Source organism: Ochotona princeps, chromosome 21 (genome assembly GCF_030435755.1).
Source record: "Ochotona princeps isolate mOchPri1 chromosome 21, mOchPri1.hap1, whole genome shotgun sequence".
Classification (NCBI taxonomy): Eukaryota; Metazoa; Chordata; class Mammalia; order Lagomorpha; family Ochotonidae; genus Ochotona; species Ochotona princeps.
Window position 1 is genome coordinate 17,499,248 of NC_080852.1, and position 9,556 is coordinate 17,508,803.

Consider the following 9,556-nt stretch of genomic DNA (forward strand, 5'->3'; position numbering starts at 1 on the left):
CTTTCCATCTTCTTTCAAATAAAATGAAAATGCACAAATAAACATTAAAAGCAAAATGTTAAAGTGGGAATAAAGATGGTTTCTAGAGATTAAAAGATGAGGCCCATGTGCCCAAGATAACCGCTGCAATGGACCAAGAATTTCAACCTTGATTTCCAGGGTGTTGTTGTGGTTTCTGAATAAGGGGTCAATATATACAGACCCCCAGACCCAAGCACTGCCTCACCACAACCTGCACAAAACAATAGGTAACTCCCTCAGAAGATCCAGCTACCCAGTGACAGAGCAAAGACTCCAGAAAGCAGCTCTTGACCTCCAAATCCACTTCAGTAACAGTCACACTTTAACTAGGTAGAATTCCTTTGTTAATAACCACTGCTTTGTAAATAAATCCTTTTGACAAGAAGTCTTAAAGACAACCTTAAAATCAACGAAGCATGGACATTCAGTGCAACAGTTAAGACCCTTGCATGCCATATTAGAGTACTGTGAGTCCTGGCTACCTGGCTTGTGATCCAGCTGCCTGGAATGGCCAGAGAAGCTGAGTCCCTGCCAGTGGGAGACCCACATTAAGTTACAAGCTCCTGGCTTCAATGCAGCCTCACCCTAGATGATACAGGCACTCAGGGAATGAACCAAAAACATGGACGATCTTTCTCTCCCTCTCTCTCTCTCATCTCAGCCTTCCGAATGAATAAGTAAAAACAGACAAAAGTTTGTTTGAAGTCAATGACAATCCCTCACCAATCCATAAATGGCTCATGCTCTGTCTCTTTCTACAAATTATTCCAAAGTAATGACTTCATGTGATTTAACACATTGCAGATTTACCAGGCGGCAGTGACAGCAACAATCTCTTAGATTCATACAGTGACTGATAAGGAATTCCTCAAAAGTAGACCCACTGCATTACATAACAACCTGCTTCACACTACTCATTAGCAAAATAGTAACACAACCCAAAAATAAGACCAGTTGTCCTATTTTCTTTACATAGAAGTGTTACATATTCCATGAACTCTGCCTTCCTGCCTTCCTTTTTTCGTCACCAGATCTTAGCAGCCAACTGTGTCACTTTGCTATTCCCCCAAAATAGCTAAAGTGAGTGGCTTAAAAGCCACATCTTGTTCAACCAGAAAATCATCACGCTGATTTCAGTCTGAAAAAAACAAACAAACCGATCAGAGAACAGGAGCTGTAGTGGGGTACATGGTTCCCTGTCATGCAATCTTCAGAACCGAAACTAAAGCACAGAGACATGAACACAAGTGTAGTCAGTCACATTCCAGGTAAGGACAGAACATGCACAGGGGTCAGAGGAACTGAATGTGAACCCCATTATGACAGCAGCAAAGAGCGGGCCCAGGACACCCTTCTGTGCAGCCATCAGAGAGCTACGTAGAACACTGGACGCCTGCGAGAGTTGAGCCTTGTCCTGCAGTGCAGCCAAGCAGCTATCAGACCCCAATGCGGAGTCACATTTCCTCAGGCCTCACAATGTAACCATTATGATTACACATCCAAGTCCTTCATGCCAGTCCTTCCCCGGTCCCCTCCAAAACAGTCAACCCAGGAACAAAACCCCAACATACATTCTTGTATGTATTAAAAAATTTGTGTACATACAGGTGCCATTTTTTTAAAGATTTTATTATTTTTATTGAAAAGGCAGATCTACAGAGAAAGATCTTCTATCCGCTGGTTCATTCCCCAAGTGGCCACAACAGCCAGAGTGAAGTCAATTCGAAACCAGGAGCCAAGAGCTTATCCCAGGTCTTTCACACGAGTGCAAGGTCCCACAACTTTGTGCCATCCTCCACTGCTTTCCCAGATCACAAGTAGGGAACTGGAAGGCAAGTAGAGTAGCCAGGACACCAACGGGCACCCACATGGGATCCCAGCGCATGCAAAGCGAGGATTTAGCCGCTGAGCAATCACACCTGGTCCACAGGTGCCGTTTTTTATTCTGTTTTCCTCTTGCCATCTAATCCTATCACATCTTGCTCCTATTTTCAGATTTATTTATTTTTACTTGGAATAAAAAGGTAAAAAAACATGAGTTACAGAGAGAAAGAGAGGGAGAGACAGAGAAAGATCGATCTTGCATCTGCAGGATCACTCCCCCAAATGGTCTAAAAACAAAAAGACAAGCAAGAGCTTCTTCTGGTACTTCAACCTGGTACAGGGGTCCAAGGATTTGAGCCATCCTCTGCTGCTTTCCCAGGCCATAAGCTGGGAGCTGGATCCGAAATGGAGTAGCCAGGGCTCAAACCTGTGCCCATGTGGGATGCCACAGCAACAGGCAGAGGATTAGCTTGCTATGCAATCATACCACCGCCTAACCACATCTCTTCAACATGCATTAAAAAAAAAAAAAAACAGCTCATTCTTGGAGTCCATTCAATTTCTTGGTCTCCTTGCAAACATTCAAGACTTAGGAGTTACTACCCCATTTCAGAGGAAGCACAGCTTAGTAATGAGAGGCAGGCTGGCACCAGAGGCCATGCTCTTATCCCCTTCACTACATTTTGCCCAACTCTCAGTAGTCACCTGGCTTAGAAAACAATTAAAACATTGACAAGTTCAAGGCTCCTAGAAGATTTCTCCTTGCTAGGTGCTGACAAAACAGACACCCATAAACAGGCAGACAGATGCCAAAGTTCTAATTCAAGGTGTAAATTGCCTCCCAATCCCACTCGCCCCAAGCAAAATACTAACACCATTGTATTTACTCAGGGAATTTCCAAAAGGAAAACCAAGAACACACACAGGAGCATTTCACAGATAAACAAATAAAAGCTCAGTGACCAGTGGTGCAGAGCAGCAGGGTAAGCAGCCTCCTCTGATGCCCCATCCCCCAACAATCTCGGTTCAAATCCTGGTCGCCTCACTTTCGGTGCAGCGCCCTGCAAATGTGCCTGAAAAAAACAACAGAAGGTGACCCAAATATGTGGGTCCCTGCCACCCATGTCGGAGACCAGGATGGAACTCCACACTTGTGGCTTGAGCTTGGGCTTGGTCCAGGCCTAGCAGTTACAGTAATTTAGGCAGAAAATCCATAGATGAAAGCTCTTTTGCTCATGCTTTCTGCCTTTCAAATAAATAAATACATCATTTAAAAATGTTAAGACACATCATCAAATCATGCAATCATAAAACCTTGAGCCTGCACAGTCCTGGCAAGTTGCCCCATTTAGATAAGTTTTCTGTCAAAACACCAACCATTTTACTATAAATGATGACAAGAGAAACAGCTCTTCCAAGCGCAGGTGTCCCTACAGGAGCGGACAATTGCTCACAGAGCCCTCTAGCTACTTCAAGCAATCCAGCACAGTCATCAGCTTCAAGTCTAACAATCCTTTTCATAACAGGCGTACACCATGGATTTATATGCAGAACACTGCACGCATCATAGACTTTTCCAAAAGTGAATTCCACCTACATTGGGAAACATCGCACAGAAAAACTGGAGGGAAAAAAAAGGAGAGTAAAGATTAATTTTCCAGACGCATTTAGCTTTTTTGTTTGGAGTGATTACTTTGGTTGCAACTCCTTGTCAATGAAATATACAAACAAGCCAAAGAAAAGTCAACAACAAGGCACTTTGTTCCATTTGTACAGTTGATTTCTCAATGGGCACACATTACCGCCATAGTCCTGTATGCACTGTTTTTAAGCAACATGGTTGTTCTATTTCCCAGGCAGGGAGACACAGGTATTTGGCCTTTGATTCACTTGCAAATATTTACTACATGCCTAAAGCAACCATGAGGGCAAGCTTGTCTGGGGATAGTCACTGCTGCTACATTCCCCCAAGAAGCTCACTGCCTGTTGGAAGTTCCTTCAAACTTTCCAAGCTTTTCTCTCGAGCTCAGAGCTGGCGGCTGGCCTTTCCTAAAGTCCAGACTGAGGATGAAGAACCTCAACAGCACTCCTCCCTGGCTTCTGTTCCGTCATTAGCTATGAGTACGCAGGCCCGTTCTTCCAGACAGAGCACAAAATGCCACATCAGGGTGACCACCCATCCATTGTCTGAGAGAGATCAAACCATCAGCAAAGCATACCCAGGGTGGTTTGAGGGCCTCAACTGCTTTTAAGGGAAGTTATCATACCCTGAAGGCGTCCCGTGTAGCTCTCTGGGTTATAAAACAGGATTCCATGAAAGATGTGTCCCCCGAGATGAAAGCTTTCATCCAAATTCCTGCAATCTATCAGTGCAGAACGAATGTTCATATTATAATCCTTATCCTGCTTTGAAATGACCTGACACTGACACACTTACGTTTAGCCTAAGTCATATGATTAAAAAACAAACAAATCAACAACAATAACAAAAAACTGGGTGGGGAGAGGATCTGTGGTTGGAGTTGTAGTGTACCAAGTTACGCTGCCCCTTGGGATGCTGGCATCCCATATTGGAGTGTGTGAATTGAAATCCTATCTCCCCTGCTGTTCCAGGCTCCTGCTAACGCTCATCCTGCAGGGAGACAGGTAATGTCTCAAGTATTTAAGTCCCTGCCATTCATGCGGGAGAGCAGATCAAATTCCTCATCCTGCCTTTGGCCTGGCCGGGGTCTGGCTGTTGCGGGCATTTGAGAAATCAACTGACAGGTAAAAGAGGACTTCCTTCGTTCTCTCTCCATTTCAAAGAAAATCACAAACAGTAAAACAACCCACTTTCCACTTTAAAGGGAAAGAAGTATTCCAACACCCTCTAGCTAGGCTGCTTCTGCTTTTTTCACCTCCGTAAAGGTATTATTAAGTGCCTAAACCATCTCCTTACAGACATTCCCTAGCAAAGGGAACAAAAGGGATTCCTCCAGAAGTGCTCTGGAACATTTTAAGGAGATGTGTTGCCAAGGGCAAGACAGTTCCCATCTGCTGGTGCATGGATATAGGTGATCATGCTGTTAAACCTGGAGTTTTCCGGAAAAGTGGAAAGGTAAATCCTAAAGGGAGTTCATTTTCTGCCAGTGTATCACCTAAATCATCAGCATTCCTCGGATCACTCCAGATAAACAACACCGCCTCTTATGCAGTGAAAAACAAGTCCACAATTTAGGTCTTAGCCTCCCCAAGACATAGTCCTTTTTCTCACAGCTTGGGCCAGCCTCTGTGGCCTTTGCACTTGCAACAAGTGCAATGCCTTAGTTCCAAAGGGTCCCAGACAGCTTACTAACTTCACCAACCCAGTCATGTATTCACTGCAAGGAAACGTTATAAATTCTATCCACTAAATGTGTCAGAGAGACCCAGTTCAGAGACTGGATAAGATTCCTTCTTTTCAAACAAGTCTTTTAAAGGGGGGGAGGGAGTGTGTGATCGTTCACCCTGTTCCCAAGAGTCACATGGCTGACTTCTAGATATCACTCTTGTCTTTTACTACAAAAGCCCAGGAGGGCGAAACACGCATACAGAGAAGGAACAAGGCTTAGCAGGAGACACGTGATTCACCAGACATCAATCATGGATCTGCCCAAAGTGGACATAGCCCAGGTACACAGCTGGCCTGATCCAAACGTAGGCTTTCCGGAGCAGCATCTGAGCCGTGACTGCTTTATGACTCAAAATGTATCAGAGACAAAGAGAACAGTTTTACTCTAGAGACTGAAAAAGAAAAAAAATTAATAATAAGATTGTGCTGAATGAGGAAACAGATAAAAGGTTAACCCTCCCAAGCAACATTTTATACCTGTCAGGAGCCATTACATTCACAATAAATGAAGATACATTTCAAATATGATCCCTGAAAGTATACTCTTTACATTTCAAATATGTAAAAAGAGCTCTAGCTAGAAGATGCTGTAAAATAATAAAATAGCAAGGTACTAGGGAGGCTGGGGTACAGATAAAAGAAGAATCGGGAGTGGGGTCCATGATGTATTTCTGATTTTATGTTCTAAAAGATGCAAGAGACAGCGATCCGCCTAGTATGTCTGATGACACTTCAGTTTCACACTTGGAAAGCAGTGTTGGAAGCACTAATCGTGACCCTGATTTTACACCTGCAGTAGTGCTGTTGAAAGATTAAAGGCCACTACTGTTTCCCATCCGCTGGAAAAGACCCAAGCCAGGGCTGCGGTTCCAAAACACTCCCCTAAACTACTGCCACCCTGTACTCTGGCCGGAGGACTCCCATGCAAGGGAAAAGTTGGTCAGGATCTAAGTAAGTAACAAGGGATTTGGATCCACAGCCCACAAGCACTAGTACAAAATCACAAACATTTTTCTCCTTGGTGTCAAACAGATAAAACGCTTTCCAAGCTCTGGCAGGCCGAACGTGGGGGTTCCAGCACTAAGTGCAGTTCCCCACCCCGGTTTCAAGGCGGTAAGGAACAGGCAGAGCCAAGGCCACCTCCTCTCACCAAGACGTGTTGGCAGCCCCGCCACCCCACCCCGCCGGCCTTGAAACCCGGGCGCGCGCGCGTACCCCATTCCTGTGGCGCAGAGGCAGCCAAGGCTGACCACTGGAGGTACCAGTAGCCGACCAGTGGCTCTGAGGCGCCCCCTGAGGTCCAACGGCGTCGTGACACCTCGGTAATAAGGAGGGGAAAGATTACCGGAAAGCCGGCTTCTCCCAGGACTGTGGCATTATTACTTTGCCTGGCTCCAAAGGCGGCAGTACCCTCTCGGGTGGCACTTTTTCCAACCGCCCTCTCCCCCACCCTGCACCTCCCACCTCTGCCCCTTTCGTCTGCAACACGACGGAGCAGCTGGAGGAAATATCGGGCTGTTTACCTCACAGCGTGGGCACGAAAAGAGAATGAGGAAGATGAAAAGGTCCAAGCTCCGTGAAAGCAGCATCTCTGGTGGTCGCACTTTGAACTTCCAGCTTCCTCAGCCACCAAGAAAATGAACATCGTGGTGGGCCCACTGGCTTTCATTCCCGAATGTAAGGAAGCCAGAAGCGGCAGCGGCGAAGCCTCCCATTTCGCAACGCTGTCCTCCGCTACCTCCCATGACCCCAATACCGCGTGCCCATTGCTAAACTTGTCCCCGTGTACACCTGAGTCCACTCAGCGGCCAGGTCCACAACCAGGAGGGTACATGGGGGACACACTACACGTGTAGCGGGGGATACGGTTAATACCAACACTGAGCCGTGTTCCTGGGACAGGGCAGGTAGCTGTTCTCAGGGGAGAGCTCCGACGACCTCACTCCCTTGCGTGCCAACCCCAAGCTGGGCACACCCAGGCCTCCAAGCAAGTGTGGACACACGTCCAAGTCCCTGTTCAGTCTCCGGCTGGGGATTTCTGGACCATGGCAGGAGCTTGGTGAGGCTCCGGGGAAAGAGGGATGCTGCGCCAAGAGAAACGGGGGGGGGGGGGGGGCGCCCAAGAAAAGATGAGGCTTTCCTTGGCTCTCTACTCCCCGAGGCTACTCCGGGGCCTGCAAAGTGGGCACTTGCTGCCAGTGTCCCCGTTGCAGGTTCGTGGGGACAGTGAGCATGCCCGTGCACCGCTCCAGAGAGCACGCATGGGGCCAAGCAATCTGCTGCACCAAAGTCGGGCACTTGGACCGCCTGCGGACAGGCAGCTGGAACTGGGCAAAGCAGAAAGCATAGGATTCTCTTGGCTTTAGGTAACCCACGCCTAGATGCATCCCAGAGCTGGTAGACGAGACAACTGAAAAACGTGCAAAGGGAGATGGGGGCTTGGGGGGGATTGTTCATCCTTAGAGGAACAAGGGGTGAAAATGGAAATGTACCCTTCCTCAGACCAGGACAGGAGATGTGGCCTCCAGCCCCAAACAGCAGGCTGGACAGCTTCATGGCAGATCAGGGATGTAGTCCGGGGTCCCCACAAGAAGGGGAGGAGGGCAGGACGGATGGCCACTGCCCTCCTGGAGGGGAAGGTTCGGTCTGCTGGTTCAGAGCTGGAAGTGGAGGGGTCGCCGAGCTGCACACGGCTACGTGCAATGACTTATTATTGTCATCAATGGCCAATTTTGTTCCTGTCTTAACCTGGCCAGAAAACAGCGGGTCTGGGTCTGCCAGCCGTGAACAGCCTGCAAAAGGCAAACATGAAGGTAGGAAACGCGCGCGTAAGAAAGAGAAAATTCACCCCAGCACGGAACAGCCACCGGGCCGGCCCGCCCCCATCCTCCCCACCCCGACCAGACCCCCACGGCCCCAGGGAGCAGAGCGGAGGAGCCAAGGCCTGGAGCGGAGGTTTAAGATGAGACTGCATCCCCATAAACCGCTTGCTCCCCATCTTCCCCCTGTGCTCAGGGAGTCTGGCTGGCGCCAGCAGCCAAAAACAGCCCATGCCCCTGGCCCCGAGTTGGGGGCTAGAAAGGGACTCGCCTCCAACACCAAAATGCAAGCTACTCCCTGCATTTTCCGCACATCCTCGATCCTCCGCAGCCAGCCTCCGACTTCCATCCCAAATTTCAGCCCTCCCCAAGGGTCATGGACTAGCAAAACGACCACCCTTTCTGAGCTCTTTCCATCCCTACCAGGGTGAGGGGCGCACCCCAGCCCCCCCAAACCTACAGAAACATCCCCCTATGGCCCCAGTCTCCCCAACCACTCCACAACTGTAGTCCTCTCGAACGGCCACTGGCCAGTAAAGCCAAGTCGCCTTTTCTCCCTCAATGCCCCACAAACGGAAGCAGGAGCAAGAGACCCCCGGGTCCGTACTTCTCCTCCCAGTCCAGTCCCAGTCTCCACCCTCCCCAACTACCAGACTCCCTAAGCATCTCCAAGGCTGGCGGAACAGATCCCTCCTGGTGCGGGGGGGTTCCCGATCCCCCTCCACCCTCGCCAGCGTCCCCAGAACCGACGCCCGCCGAGCTCCGCGCCCCGGCAACAACTCTGCATCTCCCGCGCGCGCCTGCTGGAGTCACGTCCCCTCAGAGGCCAGCACTCACCCGGGAAGCACACGACATAATGGAGCACAGAACTGGTGATTTTCAGGAACAAAATCCACCAACACGGTTCCAGTAACCTCCGCATGTCCGAAAACGCACATCGAAAAGAGGAAAGCAGGGGGGGTAAACTTGTTGAATAAGTTCTTGCTTCCGTACAAGCCTCCCCTAAGCCTGGGCGCTTCTCCGGTTCTCCTGCTCCAAGGGCCCCTTCGTTCGGCGACCCGAGTCTCCCTGGAATCCGGGAAGCAACCCAGCGACTCCGGAAAATAATTTTTTTTCTCTCTCTCAAAAAAGTGACCGGGAACGCGGAGTCACGCTGGGGATGATCCTCTCGGCGGAGAAAGGTTGCGTTCCGTTCAAAAAGGAGCGAGCCGCGAGCAGGACGAAGAGGCGGTAGGCGGCCGCGAAGCCCCGGGCGCGGGGCAGCCAGGGACCGCAGGCGGCGGCGGCAGCGAGCGGCCAAGGATCCCCAAGTTGAGTCGCCGCGCAGCCCGAGAGCCGGCGGGCGGCGGCGGGGCTGAGCGCGGCGCGGTGTCTCCTGGCTTCAGGCAGGCAGCTCCTTCCAGGGCCCCGGGAAGGAAGGAGGCATGTTTGCGAGCAGGGAAGGGGAGGAGAGCGGCGGGAGGAGCGAGCAGCCCCCCAAAATAGAAACGGCCGGAGGAAACGGAGGAAACCACGAAGGCTC

General features: G+C 49.8%; 1 protein-coding gene across 3 annotated transcripts in view; it reads right to left on the reverse strand.

Moving 5' to 3' along the window:
* The window catches only part of PTPRG (protein tyrosine phosphatase receptor type G), a 698,717-nt gene extending 689,712 nt beyond the window's left edge, over positions 1-9,005 (reverse strand). For 2 of the 3 annotated variants that reach the window (XM_058678459.1, XM_058678457.1), the window contains exon 1: positions 8,872-9,005. In XM_058678459.1, coding sequence (XP_058534442.1) covers positions 8,872-8,956 — 85 coding nt within the window. In that variant the 5' untranslated portion in view covers positions 8,957-9,005. The remainder of the gene's footprint in view (positions 1-8,871) is intronic. The other variant, XM_058678460.1, reaches the window with a different exon arrangement.
* Positions 9,006-9,556: the final 551 nt, after the last annotated feature.